Source organism: Felis catus, chromosome D1, assembly GCF_018350175.1.
Source record: "Felis catus isolate Fca126 chromosome D1, F.catus_Fca126_mat1.0, whole genome shotgun sequence".
In the NCBI taxonomy this organism is placed as follows: Eukaryota; Metazoa; Chordata; class Mammalia; order Carnivora; family Felidae; genus Felis; species Felis catus.
Genome location: NC_058377.1, coordinates 103126889 through 103149615, shown reverse-complemented (window position 1 = coordinate 103149615; position 22727 = coordinate 103126889). Strand labels below are relative to the sequence as shown.

General features: G+C 38.9%; 1 protein-coding gene and 1 pseudogene across 1 annotated transcript; one reads left to right on the top strand and one right to left on the bottom strand.

The window, feature by feature from the left end:
• Positions 1–2877: 2877 nt before the first annotated feature.
• LOC101093208 (olfactory receptor 5B2-like) lies at positions 2878–3819 on the top strand. The gene has a single exon (XM_003993461.3). It carries the CDS (start codon positions 2881–2883, stop codon positions 3817–3819), a length of 939 nt encoding a protein of 312 aa, XP_003993510.1. The 5' UTR covers positions 2878–2880.
• Positions 3820–12199: 8380 nt separating this feature from the next.
• Positions 12200–13297, bottom strand: LOC101092960 (annotated as a pseudogene).
• Between the last annotated feature and the right edge of the window lie 9430 nt (positions 13298–22727).

Here is a 22727-nt window from a genome sequence, read left to right as displayed (position 1 = left end):
TTAAAAGCTTTTTTATTTATTTTCAGAGAGAGAGAGAGAGAGAGAGAGAGAGAGAGAGAGAACGTTCAGGGAAGGGACAGAGAGAGAGGGGGGGAGAGAGAATCCCAAGCTGGTTCCACACTCGCTGCTAAGCCCAACGTGGGGCTCGATCCTACAATGGTGAGATCATGACCTGAGCCAGAATCAAGAGTTGGCTGCTCAACCCACTGAGCTACCCAGGCATCCCAACACCATTTTAGAGGGAACCGTCTGTGTGCCAAAGGCTCTTTGGTGCTCTTTTTATGAATCTGAATGACAAAGGTTGTCCAAGTAAACTAAGTGGCCTTACTTCTAGGTCATATCACTCTGAGCCTGCAACAATGAGCAGGGATAACCCCCAAGGTAAAATGTCGTCTACAGTGGGTATGATGATTCTTTCTTGGAGTTGCTCAGTACTTGGTAGAGTCCGTTCAGAGACTTTCTCCTATCTTTCCTCATGGCAGCCTCCCTATGTGACAGGTTGGAGAATATTTTGTAATCCTCACCTTGTAATGACCTGTTCTTTATATATCTCCCTGCCTCTAGAGAACTTCAATCTTTGTAGCCAGACATTAAGAAAGGAGATCAACAAGATGCTTTCTTTCTTTTTGAGTGGCACTAGCAATGTGAAGATCATAAGTGAAGTTGTGTCACCTTCCTTGAAGGGCAAGGTAAGTATTTAGCTGCATTCTCTGGTCTGCTTAGATTGTGGTATTAGAAGACTTGCTACGTAAAGTTACAAGGACAACACCTTCCCATGGATTTTTCAGAGTTTAACATCCCAGGTTTTAATATTCTCACACTTCCAGGCTGCTCATCTGGAGGCTAGATGTTACAACAACCTTCAGTGATTAGGAAAATGGCGATTTTTGCCAAACAGTAGCGGATGGTATTTTTCTCATCATTTAACATCCCTGCTCTTAGGAGAGCACTTAGACACTGGTGGACACTCAGTACGTGTTTGTTGAGGGGATAGGTGAAAAGATTAATAAATGAATACAAGGATGAATGAGTGAATCTCAGAATGAACTGTTTACTGAGGCAGTTAACTATGCACATATGTGGTACCTAGTCCTGTGCTCTTAAAACACAGTCTCACGTGCAACTTTGCACAGGCTATTTAGAGACCCTTGATCAAAAGTTTTAGACTTTTGTGGGCAAGTAGTGGTAGTGCCTGGCTACTCATTATTGCTGACATTATTGTTGTTAGCATTAAAAAGACATGGCTTATAGGACACATTTGCTATCCAATTGAAAAGACAAAATTTCAGCATCCTTTAGTATCTACTCCTTGGCTCTCATTTCTTTTCATCTCCTACATCTGCATCTCACCTCAGATTTCTTCTTCCTACCTTTCCCAGTGACCCACTGTGGGCCTGAGTTCTTAGCACACATGACCTAAATGATGGAGTGGCCTAGAGCAGGTGCATGGGAGACAGTGACAAGCACATGAATTAGGGATATATTTTGAAAGTAGAGATAACCAGTTGTGCTCATGGTCTACATGTGGAGTGTGAGGGAAAGAGAGCCAGGGCTGAATAATTCTGGCATTAAGGGATTCTTTGTCGAAGACTTTATCAGGGTTGACCAGATAGATAGCTTGGATTCTGAGCATTGTGGAGCCGGTTTTATGATGAAATTATCCAGTTGGCTGAAATAATTGGTACAACCTTCAGTAGATTCCTCTTGCAGAAGTCACACCATGAAAGATGGCATCTCAACATTTGTACCTCTTATCATTCCTCATGGTCAGTCCCCAGTTTTTTGTTTTTAATATTTAAATTTTTTAATGTTTATTTATTTTGAGAGAGAGAGAGAGAGAGAGAGCTTGAGAGAGGAAGGGCCAGAGAGAGAGGGAGACACAGAATCTGAAGCAGGCTCCAGGCTCCAAGCTGTCAGCACAGAGCCTGATGCGGGGCTCAAACTCACGAACCATGAGATCATGACCTGAGCTGAAGTCAGACGCTTAACAGACTGAGCCACCCAGGTACCCCCTGTTTTTAATATTTAAAAAAATGGTATGTTTGTTTAAATAGATTTGAATTTAAGATATGAGGTCACTTACCCACATGTTTCTTTAGTAGTGTGATTCCAATATTTCTGTTATTTTTCAACAGTCTTATATACATATTGCTAATAATTATTATTTATTTAATAATGGTAAAACTTATGATGTATTGCACACTATTAGGCGGTATTTTGGGTAATTCAAATATGTCAACTTGTTCAATTGTCCAAACAGCCTTGTGAAGTACTGTTATTGTCACTCTTGTTTGAAACTGACGTACGGAAAGGCCATGACTTGCCCTGGGTTACCCGGCTGGCAAGTGGAAATGCCAGGATTTGAATACAAGACAGGTAACCCCAGAGACCACGTTCTTCACCAGCCCAATATGCTGCCTCTTGAAATACTTGCGTTGTTTTCAAACTACCATTTTAAAAGAATCTTGTAATATAGTACAAGTTGGAAACACCATGCCCACTTAACTTTTTCAGATGAAGAAAATGAAGCTCAGAAACATTGATGTTGCCTTTCCAAGGGGTAGAATGAGGGTCACAAAAGCCTTCAACCCACGTGAAAATAAGCAATGGCCATTTTGAAGATAACTGACTGGTTATTTGGAATATCTCAGTGGGGGTCAAGAGCTGATGAATATGTGTGTACCCTTACATATTGAAAGGTGGAGGTCGGAATATGCCAGTCTTGTGGTTGCTGGGAAGTCTGCACTGGTAATGGTATCATGGTCTGCTCATGTCATTTGGGTGACGTGGGGGAGCTGTGAGCCATTTTCCATGCATAAGTATTTTATCTATCCTGCCTTCTTGTTTTCATAGGTGAACCACAATGTCAAAATAGTATCCATGGAGAACGGCACTAAGGTGAATGAGTTTAGACTCTTGGGACTGACTGACAACCCAGAACTGCAAATCTTTCTCTTCATAACATTTACTCTCATTTATCTCACCACTCTCATTGGAAATCTTGGGATGATCATGTTGATTCTGTTGGACTCCCGTCTCCACACTCCCATGTATATTTTTCTCAGTAACCTCTCTCTGGTAGACTGTGTTTACTCCTCAGCTGTTACTCCCAAGGTGATGGCTGGGTTTCTAACAGGGGATAAAATCATCTCCTATGGTGGATGTGCTGCTCAGATGTTCTTCTTTGTGGGTTTTGCCAGCGTAGACTGTTTCCTGCTAGCTGTCATGGCTTATGATCGGTATGCAGCGGTATGTAAGCCCTTACATTATACCACCACTGTGACCACCAGCTTGTGTGCTCAAATGGCAGTAGGCTGCTATGTCTGGGGTTTTATTGAATCTGCCATCCACACTGGATTCACCTTCAGCCTCTCCTTCTGCCATTCCAATGTGGTCCATCACTTTTTCTGTGATATCCCTCCAATCCTGGCGCTTTCCTGCTCTGATATCTACATAAATGAGATTGTGCTCTTTATCTTAGCAGCTTTCAATGTCTGTTTTGCCCTGATAGTAATCTTGACCTCCTATCTGTTAATATTCATTGCCATCCTGAGGATGTGCTCAGCCGAGGGACGGAAGAAAGCCTTCTCCACCTGTGCCTCACACCTCACTGCAGTCACCCTCTTCTATGGAGCTGTCATGTTCATGTACTTACAACCCAGTTCTAGTCATTCTATGGACAATGACCAAATGGCATCTGTGTTCTATACAATAATAGTCCCCATGCTGAACCCTATTGTCTACAGTCTAAGGAATAAAGAGGTAAATAATGCTTTCAGGAAAGTCACTAAGAAAATGAAGATTCTGTTCAACCCATAGACTAATTAGAAAGATTGTAAAAATTGAATAGTTAATCAGTTATCTATTGTTGTGTATCAAAAATATTATAATGCCTAGTGGCTTAAAACAACAGTTTATTATTATGTCTCATAATGCTGTAGTTGGTGAGGCAGTTCTTTGCTGCTTTCACACAGGCTCATTTGTGAAGTTACAGGTCTTCTGGATGGTCAGCTGAGCTGAAATGTTCAAAGATGACCTTACTCAAACATTTCTAACTGTTGATTCTGGTTACTTTCTTCTCCTCGTGCTCTTTCAGGATGTGAAAGCAGGATGGACCAGCTTTCTTACATAATATTTTCAGTGTAAAAATAAAGCTGAATGACTTCTTAAAGTTCAGACTCCTAACTCACTCATTTTCTCTACCACATTATCCTAATCAATGATGTCAAGGTTGGCCCCAATGCAAGCATGAAGAAAGACTCCACCTCTTGAAGAAAACAGCTGCAAAGAATTTGTGCCCAGAGTTAATCTACCACAACTAGAAATTAGGTTAAACTGCTACATCAAAATTTAGTGGCTTAAATACAATAGGAATTTATTCTCAAACAGTAATTTATTTGGAAGCTAATGTAGCAGGTCGAAAATGAATCATCTGGACATGTTGCGTCTGGCTCATCTGGGGCCAAGTTCAGTCCACATAACCCTACTGTCTTCTAGAGTGTTCAAAGTCTGCCCTCATCACAGCTATTTTATCTGCAGGAAAGGGGGAAGATATAAGTTGAAGGAAAAATAATTTATTTTCAAGAAAGTGATATAGTAGGTGCCTGCATTATTTCTGAGTACATTCCGTTCGCAAGGATTCAGTCATGAGGCCACAAAAACGACCAGCGAAGCCAACTTCAAAATTTAATCTCTAGCTGAAACTTAATGTGCTTAGCTGAAATCCCAATACTCTGGAAGAAGAAAAAAATGTTTTTTGAGGAAAACCAACATTTGAGGAAAACCAACATTCTTGTACCTGAACAAACCTGCACCTGTACCTGACTCTGAATGGCTAGTTTTATCTTCTTTAAGAGTCCTTTCTTTTTTAAAAAATATTTTTTTAACGTTTTATTTATTTTTGAGACAGAGAGAGACAGAGCATGAATGGGGGAGGGTCAGAGAGAGAGGGAGACACAGAATCTGAAACAGGCTCCAGGCTCTGAGCTGTTAGCACAGAGCCCAACGCGGGGCTCAAACTTGCAGACTATGAGATCATGACCTGAGACAAAGTCGGATGCTCAACCGACTGAGCCACCCAGGTGCTCCCTTAAGAGTCCCTTTCTTGACCACACCATCTAAAATAGTTTTTTTATCTATTATCTGCTCTCGTCTTCTCCATAGATTTAAATAAATCTCTGAAATTATATTCTATTTGTTTAATTGCCTGTTTTGTTTCCTCCAAATCATACATTGTATCATATTCTTCCAAGTTGGCCAGATTGTTTGTATTATGTTTGAAATAATGAGATGACCTGATATGATGATGTGTTGGATGTGGAGGGTGAGAAAAATGGTAGCCTAGCTGCTTAAGCAACTAGAAAGATAGGATGTCTACTATGTAAGGTATGGAAAGCATGATAGCAGGAGGTTTGGATGAGAAGAGAGCATGAATTTCACTTGGGGCATAGAAAGCTTGAGATGCCTCTCAGATATCACCAGAAAGGCTTAGCACTGGAACGGAGATATAAATTTGAGTTTTTATCATGTGGATGGCATTTAGGCCGTAAGAATGAGAACATAGGTAAGAGAATGTAGGTAGAGAGAAGCAAAGTGTTTCAAGGACCAACACCTGGAACTTTCTCAATGAAAGGCCAAAGAGATGAGGAGCCAACAAAGGTGAGTGGTGTCCTGGAAACCAAGTGATGAGAAATGCATCAGTAGGGAACAGACGTGTCAAATCTGCTGGTAGATTAAACAATGTCAAGACTTAGAACTGGCAATACATCATAGTGATATGAAGTTGGTGGATGACTTTGAGTGGTTTTGGTTGGATGGTGGGGTGACAAATCTCATAACAGTATACTCTACAATCTAGTCCATGATTTTTCTTTGCTTTACATAGTTTCTAAGTATTGTCCCAACCTGTATGATGGAGTAAATGCATATTGTCTTTTCCCAGAGCAGCTAGACAGATAGGCCTTTGACCTCTCAAATTTGAGAAGACAGAAGATGGACAGAGCTTAACAAGATGGTGGGAAGCCAAGGTTTTAGGAGAGAGTTGACTGGGAGATGTTTGACAGTAGATGATGCTTTATGAACCAGAGGGTCAGTTATATCAAATCCTTACTTTGCAGCAGTTCATCATTCTGGGCTTCACTTCCCCTACATGTTGTCTGAGCACAAGGTTACTGTGTATTTGGTTCTCTGGAAGAATGAAGGAGAATGAGTGGTGTATGTCACCTTGGGGAAAAGCAGTGTAGACACAGGAGGAGAGGAGGCATAGAAGGAGGTGTAGTGCTTGAAGTGTTGTAAACAAGTGAGACAAAGGCAAGGACTTGGAACAAGAACTGAGAGACACAAAGAAAACTTATGCGCACATAATCCCTACTCAAATATGCCTCAAAAATGTCTAGGAAGGTCCTCAGCCCCCTGCAGCTAGTTGTTATTTCATTTTCCAGTTAAAGGAAAGAAGGCTGGAGGATTTAGGGTCATTTGAGCTTCTTTGAAGAAAGAGCTGATGACTGGGTTAGGACTGGACTAGCACAAGAGGATCCTGGAGTGCCTTGTAGTTCCCGAAACTAAGAAGGAGCTCAGAAAACAGAAGAAGGATTGAGCATCTCACAAGGAAACAAGAGTAAAACTGGAAGTGCCCCCAATGACCAAAGATGGAGCGATCTGAATAATGAAATAAATAATACAGTACAAATTGTACACCAAAGCACAAAGCAGATATATGTAAAGTCCATGCTGATGTATACAAACAACCAAATCTTTCTCATAAAAATAATCCCGAATAATATGGTCAGCCTTCCCCTAAGAGGTGGAGTGTAGTCCCTTCTATCATGAGTGTGGCCTGAACTTAGTGACTTGTTTCTAAAATATACAGAATGCAGGAGGAGAAAGGTAGCATTATACCGAAAAACCTGGCCAACATATCTTGTCTCAGTGACTAAGGTTAAGAACCTCAGTGACAAGTCATGTTGGTAATATGTGTCCCTTGATAGGATGTGATAAGAACGGCACTTCTTACTTTCTCAAACGCTGACCCTCTGTGTAACCATGACCCAAAATTCAGACAAACATAAATTGAAAGATCTTCTACACAATCCCTGAGCAGTACTCAAACTTATTAAGGTTGTGAAAATCCAGGAAAGACTGAGACACTGTCACAGATCAGAGGAGACGAAGGGGACAGGACAATATATGCAATGTTATAGCCTGGATCAGACCCTGTAAGAGCAAAGTGACACTAGTTGAAAAGCAATAATCTAAATAAATCCTTGAATTTTAGATAATCTAATGTATCAATGCTGGTTTTTCTCAAAAAGTTAAAAACAGAGCTATCCTATGACCCAGCAATAGCACTACTAGGAATTTATCCAAATGATACAGGAGTGCTGCTTCATAGGGGCACATGTACCCCAAAGTTTATAGCAGCACTCTCAACAATAGCCAAGTTATGGAAAGAGCCCTAATGTCCATCAGCCGATGAATGGATAAAGAAGATGTAGTTTATATATGCAATGGAATATTACTTGGCAATGAGAAAGAATGAAATCTTGCCATTTGCAACAACGTGGATGGAACTGGAGGGTATTATGCTAAGTGAAATAAGTCGGTCAGAGAAAGACAGATGATTTCACTCTTCTGTGGAATTTGAGAAACTTAACAGAAGACCATGGGGGAAGGGAAGGGGAAGAAATAGTTTGAAGCAGAGAAGGAGGCAAACCATAAGAGAGTCTTAAATACAGAGAACAAACTGAGGGTTGATGGAGGAGGGGAGAGGGGAAAATGGGTGATGGGCATTGAGGAGGCCACTTGTTGGGATGAGCACTGGGTGTTGTATGTAAGTGATGAATCATGAGAATCTACTCCCGAAGCCAAGAGCACACTATATACACTGTATATTAGCTAACTTGACAATAAATTATATATTTAAAAAAAAATGTGCCCAGGCATCCGGGCTGGTGTGGGCTCAGGTCCCGCTGAGGGGCAGTCTTGCTATGGCATCAGGACCCCGCTCTTGTCTGTGGTCTGAACTCGTGCTCACCAGCCTGTCTGACCAAGAGTTCCAGCAGCTCCCTTGCTATTTGGCAGGGCACTACAGCTAGAACGTCCATATTCTAGTTGCCCTTTTAAATTTTTTTTTCAACGTTTTTATTTATTTTTGGGACAGAGAGAGAGACAGAGCATGAACGGGGGAGGGGCAGAGAGAGAGGGAGAATCGGAAACAGGCTCCAGGCTCTGAGCCATCAGCACAGAGCCTGACGCCGGGCTCGAACTCCCGGACCGCGAGATCGTGACCTGGCTGAAGTCGGACGCTTAACCGACTGTGCCACCCAGGCGCCCCTAGTTGCCCTTTTAAAGCACAGCTTTTTTTTTTTAAGCTCCAGGGTTAATAAATATTCTCCTGGTCCCTCAGTGCCATCACTCCAAACCCCCACAGCAGTTCAAAGAATTGGGGTTGGGGGTTCTCTTCTTTACCACGTGATCCAATAATCCCACTACTAAGGATTTACCCCCAATAAATGGAAACACTAATTAGAAAAGATCTATGCACCCCTATGTTAAATGAGGCATTATTTACAATAACCAAGAAATGAAAGCAACCCAAGCTTCTATGATAGAGAAATGGATAAAGAAGGTGTTGTATGTCCATACAATGGAGTATACTCCCCCATAAAAAAGAATGAGATCTTACCACATTTTTTAATTTTATTTTTTTTAAGTTTACATCCAAATTAGCATATAGTGCAGCAATGATTTCAGGAGTAGATTCCTTAATGCCCCTTACCCATTTAGCCCATCCCCCTCCACACCCCCTCCGGCAACCCTCTGTTTGTTCTCCATGTTTATGAGTCTCTTATGTTTTGTCCCCCTCCCTGTTTTTATATTATTTTTGCTCCCCTTCCCTTCTTCTTCAAAGGCTCATCTGTTTTGTCTCTTAAAGTATTCATATGAGTGAAGTCATCTGATATTTGCCTTTCTCTGACTGACTAATTTCCCTTAGCATAATACCCTCTAGTTCCATCCACGTAGTTGCAAATGGCAAGATTTCATTTTTTTTGATTGCCGAGTAATACTCCATCATATATATATATATATATATACCACATCTTCTTTATCTATTCATCCACCGATGGACATTTGGGCTCTTTCCATACTTTGGCTATTGTTGATAGTGCTGCTATAAACATGGGGGTGCATGTGCCCCTTCGAAACAGCACACCTGTATCCCGTGGATAAATACCTTGTAGTGCAATTGCTGGGTCATAGGGTAGTTCTATTTTTAGTTTTTTGAGGCACCTCCATACTGTTTTCCAGAGTGGCTGCACCAGCTTGCATTCCCAGAGATCTTACCACTTGTGACAACATGGATGGACCCAGAGGGTAGTATGTTAAGTGAAATAAATTAAATAGAGAAAGACAAGTGTTATAAGATTTCACTTATATGTGGAATATGAAAAGCAAAACAAATCAATAAACAAACAAAAAGCAGAATCAAGCTTAAAAAATACAAAAAACAATCCGATGGTCACCACAGGAAAGGAGGACAGGAGGGATGGGCAAACGGGTGGAGGGGAGTGGGAGATGCAGGCTTCCACTTATGGGATGAATAAGTCATAGGAATAAAAGGTACAGCATGGGACATACAGTCAATAGTATCATAAGAGCATTGCATGGTGACAGAATGTAGGTACACTTGTGAGCACAGCATAACATATGTAGTGGTTGAATCATTGTGTTGTACACCTGAAATGAATGTAACAATGTGTATCAACTATGCCCAAATAACATAGAGCAAAAGAAAAAAAATACATTTCAAGTAACAATTGAGAAATGGCTCCAGAAGAGAAATCACCATTTTCATAGACTTTAGGGCCAGATATTTGTGAGACACTACTCTGTCCCACTAACACCAGCATGATCCTCGTAGAACACTCAGACATGGTTTTGCAAGTCTTGAGAAGTTAAATACTTCTAATTATATAATGATAGGGTAGGCTTACAAGGATAAAAATTCCTTTGGGTACCTTTATAATAAAATCGAGCTCAACGGAAAGCCAAATAAAATACATAATTATTAGCATATTGAGGTAGTTTACATTTATTGTTGTAAAACATCTTTCTTACATTTTCAGTTGATGTTTCGAATCACTGGAGTTAGATGAATAATCATTATTTATTAAAGAATTTTTCAAATTGAATCAGGAAACTTCTTAAAAGGATGCCTGGGTGGCTCAGTTGGTTAAGCGTCTGACTTTGGCTCAGGTCATGATCCCATGGTTCATGGATTCGAGCCCCACATCAGGCTCTGTGCTGACAGTTTGGAGCCTGGAGCCTGCTTCAGATTCTGTGTCTACCTCTACCTCTGCCTCTCCCCTGCTCATATGCTCTCTCTCTCTCTCAAAAAAAAAAAAGATTAAAAAAAAAAAAGGACACTTCCATAGTCTCATCTTTTGTCTTTTTATGATGTACTAACTAGGTTTATTTCATGTGTTATTTTCCATTTGATGAGAAATTCTTAACAGAAAAGAATTAAGATGGTTTGATGTGATCCACCTGATAGTGTAATTTTTAAAAATTAATTTTTCCCGAAGTGTGAAATGCAGATACTGAGTGAAAGAATATAGGGGAAAAAAAGCCACATCTCATGAAATGCTCTAAAATTGCCTTCTAAAGAATTATCTAATGGGCAATAAACTATAATTATCAATGGTTCAAGTATATTTACTGTCAAATTCAAACAATTGTTTGTTTTTTATTGCTTATTAATTTAACAAATGTTTTTTTGAGAAAGAACGAGCCAGACCATCATTTATGTATTGGCGATGAAGTTGTTAGTAAAGAAGACAAAGCTGCTCTTTTTGTGCAACATACCTTCTATTAGATAGGTAAATGAATAAACAAATACACAAACAAATAAATAAATAGAAATCGTTGAGTACTGATGAGAACCATGAAGAACAAAGTGAGTCGGAAACCATGTCCATGAGGAGTGGGGTGACAATGATATGGTAACATTTAAGCAAAGACCTGAGGGAAGTGAGGAAGGTTTTGGACCATTGGCAACAGCTAGTACAAAGGCCCTGAGGTAGGAATGAGCTTGGTTTGTCCAGAGACAGCAGGGAACTCAGTGTGAGGGAAGGGGAGGGAGCAAGTAGGAGTGCTGCAGAACATGACACAGCTCATCTGAAAGTATCCTGGCATGAGGGACACTAGTCATTTCATAGTATTTCCAGAGAGAAAAATAGCTCACATCATCATTACTCAGTGCGTTTATCTTACGCAGTTGAAAAGCTGGTAGTCCTACGCAGAAACATTGAGAAATTGCTTTGTTGTCAATTGGTCCCCTTTTCTTATATCTGGTCTTCTCACTTTAAAAGTTACCACGTGATAGGGGCCCGTGGGTGGCTCAGTTGGTTAAGTGTCCGACTTCAGCTCAGGTCATGATCTCACAGTCTGTGAGTTCAAGCCCCGTGTCGGGCTCTGTGCTGACAGCTTGGAGCCTGGAGCCTGCTTCAGATTCTGTGGCTCCCTCTCTCTCTCTGCCCCTCCCCTGCTCATGCTCTCTCTCTGTCTCAAAAATAAATAAAAACATAAAAAAATTTTTTTTAAGTTACCACACGATCATACTTTTTTGTACCAAACGACTTATTCAAGACATAAATATTAGCACCTTTAGGATGTCATATCGCTCTGAAAAAAATATGCCAAGAAAAACCAAATATCTTTATTCAAAAGCTTTTCTTTTTCTTTCCTTTAATGTTTTTCTTCATTTTGGACCTTTAGAATGTTTTTTAAACTAGAGAAATAAAAACATGTTAGACAACAATTTATATTCTGATCCACAATTATTTTACCCTTTAAGTTAAAAACTAGCCATGCTCTAGGTACCTCCTTCAACAGATTTCCTGCTCTTATGTATATGTACACACAGGGGACCCTTACATGCATTTCACGGGTTTGAGCCACGTTTTACGGACACCCTTGCATTGGCGTATGGTGGAAAAAATGCGAACCTATGAAAAAAATCACATATAATTAATAGGGTTCACGGCATGCATGATCATTAAATATTTAATGTCCTCAGGGCTATTCTCATCCAGATATTATACAACTGAAGCGACTGGACATACTATCATCTTTTTTAGTGACAGTTTTGAAGAGGAAAGTATCACAGCAGTAATTTACAGGGTGGGCTGCAAACTGTGAGTTAATGCTGGGAGAAGATCTGACAGGAGCGGATGACCATAGTATAGAGTGCAGATGGGATTTTGTCTGTGTCCATAGAATGATTGGACATTGGGCTGGGAGTACCTGAAAGGCGACCATCCCACAGAAGATGGAGATGGTAGGGGCGCCTGGGTGGCTCAGTTGGTTAAGCGACCAGCTCTTGACTTTGGCTCAGCTCATGATCTTGCGGTTTGTGGGATCGTGCCCTGTATCAGGCTCTGCGCTGACAGTTTGGAGCCTGTTTGAGATTCTCTCTCTCCCTTTCTCTGCCCCTCCCCCACTCATGAGTGCGCACTCTCACTCTCTCTCATTCTTTCTCAAAATAAATAAACTTAAAAAAAGAAGACCGAGACTGTAGTGAGGTGAGAAACACAGGTGGATACAGCCTTCAGGTGTCCCTCCGTTGAGGGGATCTTCAGGATAGTGATAAATATGAACAGGTAAGAAATCAAGATAACCAGGAGAGCAAAAAGGATGTTGAAACTTACTACAAAGGTAAGAGTAAACTCATTGACGTGTCTATCAGAGCAAGAGAGAGTCATGGCTATAGGAATAGCATAAAAAAGTGATGGATCAGAGGGCGCACTTACAGACAGAAAATAGAACATGCCTCCAACGTCAAAAGAAGCATTCATAAAACTACAGATGCAGTAGTTATGGCCAGAAAAGCACACACACCTGTTATCAAGGTGGTGATGTAATGGAGGGTTCGTACACTGCTGTGTAGGGGTCATAGGCCATTGAGGCCAAGAGGTCATTTTACACAGTAGGAAAGACTGCAGAAGAGAACATCTGGGCAGCACACGCATCATAGAGGACCTTGTCTTCCATAGGAGCCTAGCCATGACCTTGGGAGTGACTGTGGAGGGGTAACAAAAGTCCACCAGAGGCAGGTTACTGAGGAAAAAGTACATGGGAGTGTGGAGACAAGAGTCCAACAGGATCAATATCATCCCCAGATCCCAGTCAGAGTGATGAGGTAAACGAGGGTTAACAGAAAGAGAGGAACTTGCAGTACTGGGTTATTGGTTAGTCCCAAGAGGATGAAATGAGTCACTTCTGTATTATTCTTCATGGATATGATTTGAGAATCATGAGCTGCTCTGCGGCAACAAGAGATAGACGAACAGAACGATCAACATATTAAGTTGCACAGAAATTGAAATGTATGAACATCATTTTATTAGAACTGTAACTTATTTTTGAATATTGTCCATTTCTTAGCATAGGAATGACAATGCAATTTAGTGATAACTTATCCGTACAAGAATGAACTTTTGTACAGGAAGGTTTATCACAGATCATCTTCCCAACTTCTTGAGTACATTGAGTTACAGGAAGTGGTAAAGAGCTGTCCAAGGTCACATGCCAAGAATGGACTGAACTCCCAAATCAGACCTTTTGGGTCCACTAATAACTTCCACTTCAATAGTGTTCATGTGTATTCAATCCTCTCTATATCCCCATTAGATTGATTGGTTGTTATGTCCATATATATCACAGGTATTTTGGCAACAAAGAGATTGAATATTCAAGTTTACATGGTTATTGACAGAGTCATGTTTAGAAACATGCAGAATGGCTCCTCAGCTAAATGTCATCAATGAATTTGAATTTATTTTAATCCCATTCAATATACAGTTAATCATGGTATCCATTCTTCCAAGCTTAATGCTTGGGGTTGCACAGTAGAGCAATCCACAAATACACGTGTATAAATGCAAGGAGATTAATGTAATATTAGAGACACATACAATAAACAAAGGCAAGAGAAGATACAGAATTGCGTGTAAAATATTGGGTTCTGGGCTCATGTGTATATGAATTCACACAGAAGAACTCCCATTTACCACCTGGGAGACGTTGGCCCTAAACCAAATTTCCCGAGCCTCATTTTATCTACCAGTAAAGTGAAGGTGGTATTGGAACTTACCTCTGTGCTCCTGTGAGTGTTAGATGAAATAATCAGGACAGTTCACACGATATGGGTTCACATGATATCAGCACCATCCTGATGAGTTCTATCCATAATATTACAATTAAGATGGAACAATGGGTATCTGTCGGTTTAGGAAGTTTGGTGGCAACGTGTGGGGCTTCAAAGTGCAAGTGGGTTTTGACAGCTGGCAGATTTACTCTGATTTGTATTTTCTCACGTTCTATGTCTACTCAGATCTTTTGTTTCTTCTAGTACTTCTCACTCTGTCCTACGTCTCTCATAGAGGTGGCTTTCTCACCCATTCTGTGTGAGAACACTTACACAGATCTCTTTTGCTTAATTTCTTCCTTTCAATCCACATTTTACCTTGGGTCAAAAGATTCCTATTTTATCTTAGACTCATTCTTATTGTCATTATTGTCAGCTGTAGCTGGGTCGTAAATAGTGAAGATTGAAAACCCATGTCTTGCGGGGTTGACCCTAGTCTGTAGATTGTATTTGAGGAAGCTCAATGTTTTAAATCTTTTTATTTATATTTGAAGTCTTTGGAGGAATATCCACCATCTTCCTGTTGGCCCTTCCACACATTGCCATGTCTGGAGTTTATAATATTTTTGCTTGTAAACCCACAACTTGATAATAGTATAAGCCATAATTTCTTGTTTAGCATTTGTTATGTTTTGTGATGACTGGAATGTTCTTACTGGGCCCATGTAGATAATCCAGTATAAAATTGTCATCTCAAAATCCTTAACTTAGTACATACACAATACTTTTTACTATGTAAAAGAACATAATCCTAAATTCCAGGATTACGATGTGGATGTACTGAGGAGCATTATTCTGACTGCCACAATGGGGTTTAAAATAATATATAACAGGCAAATTGTCTAGAAAGTTAAAGATCGTTGAATCTGAGGGACCTTCATGTATCTTGTGGCCAATTTTCTGATTAAGTATAATGATCAGCAGAAGAGCAGAAAGAGTCATTACCTTGTCCAAGGTCACATATCTGGAATAAATCCATTTCCAAATCAGATTTCCAGGGTATAGCGACAGCCATAACACAGTGCTAAGGTGCTAGTTTATCTCATACATTGAGAGCAATCAGAAAAGACAACAGACAAAAAGGCAGGCAGACAGACATCACAGACAGAAAGATAGAAGATAGATGGATAACGAATGGAAGGAGGAATGAATGGGTGGATGGATAGATATAGTTAGGCAGACAGATATATATCAGAGGATAGAGGAAGAGAGAGTATGTATACACATGAGCACACACACACACACACACACACACACACAAATACCAGTTACAGTTAGGAAAATAGAGAATTTAAGAGGTTGTATGCTTTCCTCTTATTGTACATCTAGCATGGGATCGATTCAGATTCAAACCCATGTCTAACTTATTCCAATATCTATGGCTTTAGTCACCGCACTTGTCAGATTTTCCAGATGAGCAAGTCATGAGAGGGTAGGTTGTGGGAAAGTGATAGTGAAAATGGACTTGGAATCTTGGTAGCTTCGTGAAGGTCCTTCTAGAATCTAAAGAAGTATCATTTCACCCTGTTTGGTTAGCTATCTCTTAAAGGACAAGTAAACACATAGTAAACAGGAGGAACTTACCACCTCCTCAATGAGAGTATCATCTGTCATCAGGGTACTGTAAGCTCTGACAGCTGGTCTTTCTTTTTTTGTAACGCAAGGGCCTGATTTAGGCTTTGAGGCATCCACTTCAAAGACAGCTATCTCAATAAGCACATTGCCAGCCACTAGATAAAGAGCCAGCCTTCACCACCTCCCTGGCTCCTTGTTTTAAACATCTTGGTTGATTTAGATAAGCTACCAGTTGGAATTGGAAAAATAATTGTATTTTTCTCTTCCCATGCTCTAAATTCCCTCTCTCATAGTTTAAAAGAGTGAACGTGGAGAGGTGCCTAGGTGCCTCAGTCGGTTAAGCGTCCGGCTGTTGACTTTAGCTCAGGTTATGATCTCAGGTTCATGGGTTTGAGCCCCACATCGGGCTTTGTGCTGGCAGTGCAGAGTCTGCGAGGGATTCTTTCCCTCCCTCTCTCCCTGCTCCTCCCCTGCTCACATGCTCTGTCTCTGAAAATAAATAAATAAACTTTAAAAAAATTATAGAAGAGTGAGTGAATCCAGGAAACCCAGGTTTCTACCCTCAACCACAATAAAAGCAGAACCCAGGTCTGCTCTCTCTCATTGTGACCCTGCTGTGTGGCCCCAGGTGTGCCATGTGATTTCTAGGACTTGTGAGTAATAAACCTTGTTTTTTATAGTTTCCTGAAGGTTACTGCTGAGCACATCTTGCAATCATTTGAAGAACCACAAGGGTCCATCCAGCCACAACATTGGTTATCAATAGTCTGCGACCAGCACAAAACAATGGATTTTTGCTGTCCTTTCAGGGAAAGCAGCATGACATTTTATACATACTATACTCTCTGCTGATTAAAATCTTTTTGCATTTGAATCCTATACTTAAGCCAATGTTTCAGAAAAATTGTCCAAATAACTAGATACTCATGGAAGAGGTAGCTGCCATGCTGCTTCGGCATCAATTACGTTTTTCAGTAAAAGTATATATTAAATAGAGAAGCCTATCTTGTTCTTGAAAGGAAAGATATGACAATCCTGAACTGTGAATCTGAAATCAGAAATTCAGACCTAGAAGAATGTATAAACAATTTTGGAGCATATCTCAAGTATCGGTCAAACGTTCCAAGGTACATGGAGAGATGAAGAAGGATCATGAACATGGAGCTAGGAAGCCTAAGTTCAAGTCCTACATCTACCATGGATTTTTCTGTGTTTATAAGAGTCGTTTACCTTACCCTGAGCTCAGATTCCTTATTTGTGTATAGATAATAATAAAATTATTTCTCCCACAACTTCACGGAATTTTGTCTGTAAATAGTAAATGGAGATGGGTCTACAAAGACCTTAGTAAGCGTTATCCTTTCAACATAAAATAACATAATTATTATCTTAGGGTGCTTCCCCTGACTGTGGTTGCAGGGTCACTGCCAACACTCAGTTTGGGGAAAGACTGGTGTGTGTACTAAAAAACATTAGCATTCATTTTGCTAAATAGTGACCAAATCAGGGTCTGGTTCCTTTTACAATATTGTCATGTGGAGTCATGATATGATTTCAGACCCTAATTAATGGGAACCAGGAGAAAATTTGTAGGTGTGAAATTCCTAGGGGACAGGCCTGCATGAGGGCAATCACTTCTATCTAGGGAAGAAGCAATTAAACACAACATATAGTTTCTTCTCTTGAGTAACAAATGGTGCATTTGTGGTGATTTTTTTCTTCCCTCAACTTTATTAAGTTGTTATTCAGTACATGAGTAGTGGGTTCAATGCATTTATGTTTTTGTATTATTTATACTTGTAATATATTCTAAAAACATTTTCTTTTCTGTCTGCTATGATTATGCTCATTTCACTTTTCTCTTTTCTGTTCTTTTATTTCTGATAGTTAATTTAAGGCTACTGGATTTTTAGAGATTGATAAAATCCTTGTTTTTCCTTCTTGTTCTTACAACAAGCTGACAGTATGACACATAGGTCAGAAATATGGAGAGTAAAACGGACTTATTACTAACAACTCAATTCAAAAATTTGATTCTGATCTGTAGGCAGAGAGACCTCTTTTCTAACCTATATTACTCTTTTCTGGCAACTATTATTGGTGCTCTATCCACATCCCCTTGGCACTCATCATCTATGTTCAGGCCAATCCTTATTATGAAAAAAATCAGCATCTCTTAGACTAAAGGCTTATTTTACTGCAAAAGCATGTTCAACCTGTGTGGGGAACATTTAATTTTTCTAGTGTCAATGATCAATAACTGACACAGAAACAGAGTGATAAATACTCGATTCCTCATCTTTCATGTAGTATAACTCTGACATAAGCTGTTTACAGTCTTCCAGTGGTTTCTAGTAGATCAAGCCTCTTCCACAGGTATCACCTATTGACTAATGAAGGTCTCTTCTTTCATCCATCCCTGACTCACTTTTCTACTACTTTATCAGTGCTTTCTGCTATTAACTCCCAAATAAACTATTTGAACTTAAATCACTGATTGTGGATCTTCTTCTGGGGAAGTTAATCTCATATGCATCTCAAGATTATAGGTATTTCTTATGAATGCTATTGCATTGTCTTTACCACATAAACAGAGCAGGAGAGGACAGAAGGAAAGAACAAAACATGTTCTATTCCATTTTCCAAATTCCTTAATCAAGATAAATACTGCTGAAATGCTTTCACTATACAACTGCACATATATTTTTGTATATATACTAATGTCTGATTTTGCCATTAAACTCAAATGATAGTTCATCTAGGTATAAAAATCTGAACTCATTTTTCCCTCGGAGTTTTGAAGCTATTAGTCCACAGTTTGCTAACTTTTGTTTCTTTCTGATGAGAAAATTGATATCAATATTATTATTACCTTGTATGCTTATCTCTCTGGCATCTGAAATGTTTTTCTTGTCCTTGTTTTTCTGCATAATAAAAGAATCAACAAAATGAAAAAGGAGCCTATAGAATGGGACAAACCATTTGCAAACTACATATCTGATAATGAGTTGGTATCCAAAATATGTAAAGAACTCATACAACTCAATAGGAAAAATATATAATTTTCCAATTAAAAGATGGTAAAGGAGCTAGACAACATTTTTCTAAAGAAAATATTAGAATGGTCAGTAGGTACATGAAAGTGTGGTCGACACAACTAATATAAAGAAAATGCAAATAAAAAACTCATGAGATATCACTTCACACCTGTCAGGATGGCTATTACGAAAAAGAAAAGAGATGACAAATATTGATGAGGACCTAAACAAAAAGGGAACACTTGTGCACTATTGCTGGTAATGTATTGGTACAGCCACAGTGGAAAACACTGTGGAAGTTTCTCAAAAAATTAAAAATAAAACTACCACATGATCCAATAATTCCCACTCTGGGTATATACTGAGAGGAAATGTATTCACTGTCTCATAGAGATGTCTGCATCGCCATGCTCACTCAGTATTATTTACAACAGCCAAAAAATAGGGTCATGGAAACAACCTAAGTGTTCTATGATGCATGAATGGATAAAGAAAATGTAGTATATATTTACTCAGTGGAATAGTATTCAGCATAAAAAAGAAAAGAAATCCTGCCATTTGTAACAACATGCATGAAACTGGAGGGCATAATGTTAAGTGAAATATGTCACATAGAGAAAAACAAATACTGTATATCTGATTTATATGTGGAATCCAAGAAAACGGAACTCATAGAAACATAATAGATTGGTGGTTCCAGAGGTGGAGGTTGGGGAAGTCAGATGAATCCATGAAGGTTGTCAAAGGTACAAATATCCAGTTATAAGATAAATAAGTACTAAGGATGTCATTTTTACTATGATAACTACAGTTAAAAATACTGTATTGAATATTTGAAGGTTTCTAAGACATTAGAACTTAAAAGTTCTCATTACACGAAAAGAAATTTGTAACTATTTAAGGTGGTGGTTGTTAACCAAAATTATTGTGGCAATCCTGCCCAATAATTATGTTGTACACTATAAACTTATATAATATGTCAATTGTATCTAAATAAACTGAAAAAAACTGAAATCAGTCCAGGTAGTTAATCACTTTAATAGAACCGAGGGAAAAAACCACATAATTATCTGATTTATTAATTCAGAAAAAGTATTTGACGAAAATCTCCAATGCCATCACCATAAAAACAACCAGAAATCTAATAATAGAAGTGAATGTCCTCAAAATTATAAAGAGAATTAATGAAAAACCCACTGCTAACATCTTATGCAAATGTGAAACAGTGAAATCTTCCCCTGTAAGATCACATACTAGACAGGTATGCCTGCTTTCACCACTTGCATTAAAAGTTGTACTGAAAGTTCTATCTAAAGCAATTACATAAGAATAAAAGAATTACATGATAAATGAATTGGAAAGGAAGAAGAGAAGTAAAACCATGTAATTTTCAGATGTCATGATCTTACATAGAGAAAATCCTAAAAAATGTACAAGAAATTATTAGTCAATAAACTTATTCACTAAACAAGAATAAGTTGTGCTTACATACACTAGCAATAAATAATACCAGAAGAAAATTAAGGACAAAATTCCACTTACAATAGCATCCTTATGTTAAAATAAAAAGAAATTTAACCAAGGGTGAAAGTGTTGTACACTGAAACTATGAAATGAATTGCTAAAATTCAAGGAGCCTTAAATAAATGGAAAGACATTCTGTGTTCATGAATTGGCTGATATGATACTGTTTACTGGCAATGCTTTCCAAAGTGATCTATAGCTTTGATGCAATGCCTGTCATAATTCTAATGAACACAAAGAGAAAGGCTATTACGAAAATTCAAATGTAATTTTAAGGGACCATCAACAGCCAAAACAATATTGAGAAGAAAGAACAAAGTGGGAGGACTCACCCTTCTGGATTTCAAAACAAATACAAATCTAAATTAATCAAAACAATTTGATACTGCCTCAAGGATGGAGACATAGATCAACTGAATAGAATTGAAAGACAAGATATAAACCCATATATCTATTGCTAATTGATTTTTAACAAAGGTGTCAAGTTCATTCAATGGGAAAAGAAATCTTCAACAAATGGGCTGGGACAGCTGGTTATCCACATGCAAGACTGAAGTTGAACTTCTTCTCACAGCATATATGAAACTCAACACAAAATGGTTGATGACTGAAATATGAGCGTTAACAACATAAAACCATTAGAAAATGTGAGAAAAATTCCAGACCTTGGATTGGGCAATGGTTTCTTATGTATTACATCAAAAACACAAGCAACAAAAGAAAAAAGAGATGAGTTGAACTTCTTCCAAATTACAAATTTTTGTATATCAAAGTACACTTTCAAGAAAATGAAAAGAAAAGCTTAAGAATGGGAGAAAAAAAATTGCAAATCACATTTCTGATAAGGGCGTAATATGCAGGCTATATAAAGGACTCTTACAACTCAACAACAGAGAAACCCATAGACTCGTTGAAAAATGGGTAAAGTACTTGAACAGACATTTCTCCAAAGATGATTTACTCAAAATCAATAAGCACATGGAAGTATGCTCAAAATCATTAGGCATTAGGGAAAAATAAATCAAAACCATGAGATACCATTTCACACCCATTAGGATGGTGAAAACTAACAAATTGTGGCTAGAATGTGGATAAACGGGAACCCTTGTACATTACTGGTGGGAATGAAAAATGGAACATTTATGAAAAACAGTTTGATGTTCTTTGGGGTGCCTGGGTGGCTCAGTCGGTTAAGTGGCCTACTTTGGTTCAGGTCATGAACTCACAGTTCCTGGTTTCAAGCTCCATGTCGGGCTCTGTATTGACAGCCTTTGTCCTGACAGCTCAGAGCCTGGAGCCTGCTTCAGATTCTGTGTTTCCCTCTCTCTCTGCCCCTCTCCCATTCATGCTCTGTCTCTCTGTCTCTCTGTCTCTCTCTCTCTCTCTCTCTCTCTCTCTCTCAAAAATAAGTAAAAACATAAGAAAAATTTAAAAAAGAAGTCAGACATAAAAGATCACTTACCATATGATTCTATTTACATGAGATATCCATAATAGGTAAATTCATAGGTTATTGGTTCCCAGGGACAGGGATCCTTCATGGGTACAGGATCTTCTTTGCAAATAATAAAAAAAATTCTTTTGGAATTAAATCGAGGTGATGGTTGCAGAATATTGTTAATGTGTTAAATACTACTGAGTTGCACAACTTAAAACACTAGATTTTGTTGCTAATCTCACATACATTAAAAAAGGCCAGGCAGAGGGAAATTAAACAGGCAATAGGAGGAGAAAATAATGTGATCACAAAGGCAGAAACTGATGGAAATACCACTGAAGAATGCTAGCGGTCACCTGCAGATGAAATACACCAGGGACGGAGTCTCCCCTAGAGACTCCCGAGACTGAGATCTTTGTTTCATCCCAGTGAAACTGATTTCCAACAACTGGCCTCCAGAACTGCGAGAAAACAAATGCGTGTGGTTTTAAGGTCCCAGAGTGTGGTCATTTGTTACAGCACCCATAGGAAACTAATATAAAATCTTTATTATCTTTGCTGTGTTCAACCACTGGGTTTTCAATTTAACGTGTTCCTGCAGCATGAGCTAGCATGCTTTGTTGTCTGTGTTCTGTTTTTACAAACAGATGATGAGTTTTTCTGTTCGGTGTCAGTTCCTCTTCTCATGCAGTTATTCATTCCTTAAAATCTTTTACTGAGCCTCAGCTCTGAGCTCTCAAGAGTCTTTGTTAGTGAGCAAATCAGAAATTGTTCCCGGCTGCATAGAACTTTTATTCTAATAGAGAAAACAAATAAAATGAGTAAACACACAAAAAATGAATAAACAATATTTTGACCACTGTTATGAAGAAGATGATAGCGATAAATATTGGTGCCCTTTTTTCCCCATGTAAATTTGTTCCTATACAGAATCACATTTCATTAG

What these genes read in the sequence shown, in the direction of transcription:
- LOC101093208 (XM_003993461.3), top strand. Translation starts at nt 2,881, where the DNA reads ATGGAGAACGGCACTAAGGTGAATGAGTTTAGACTCTTGGGACTGACT.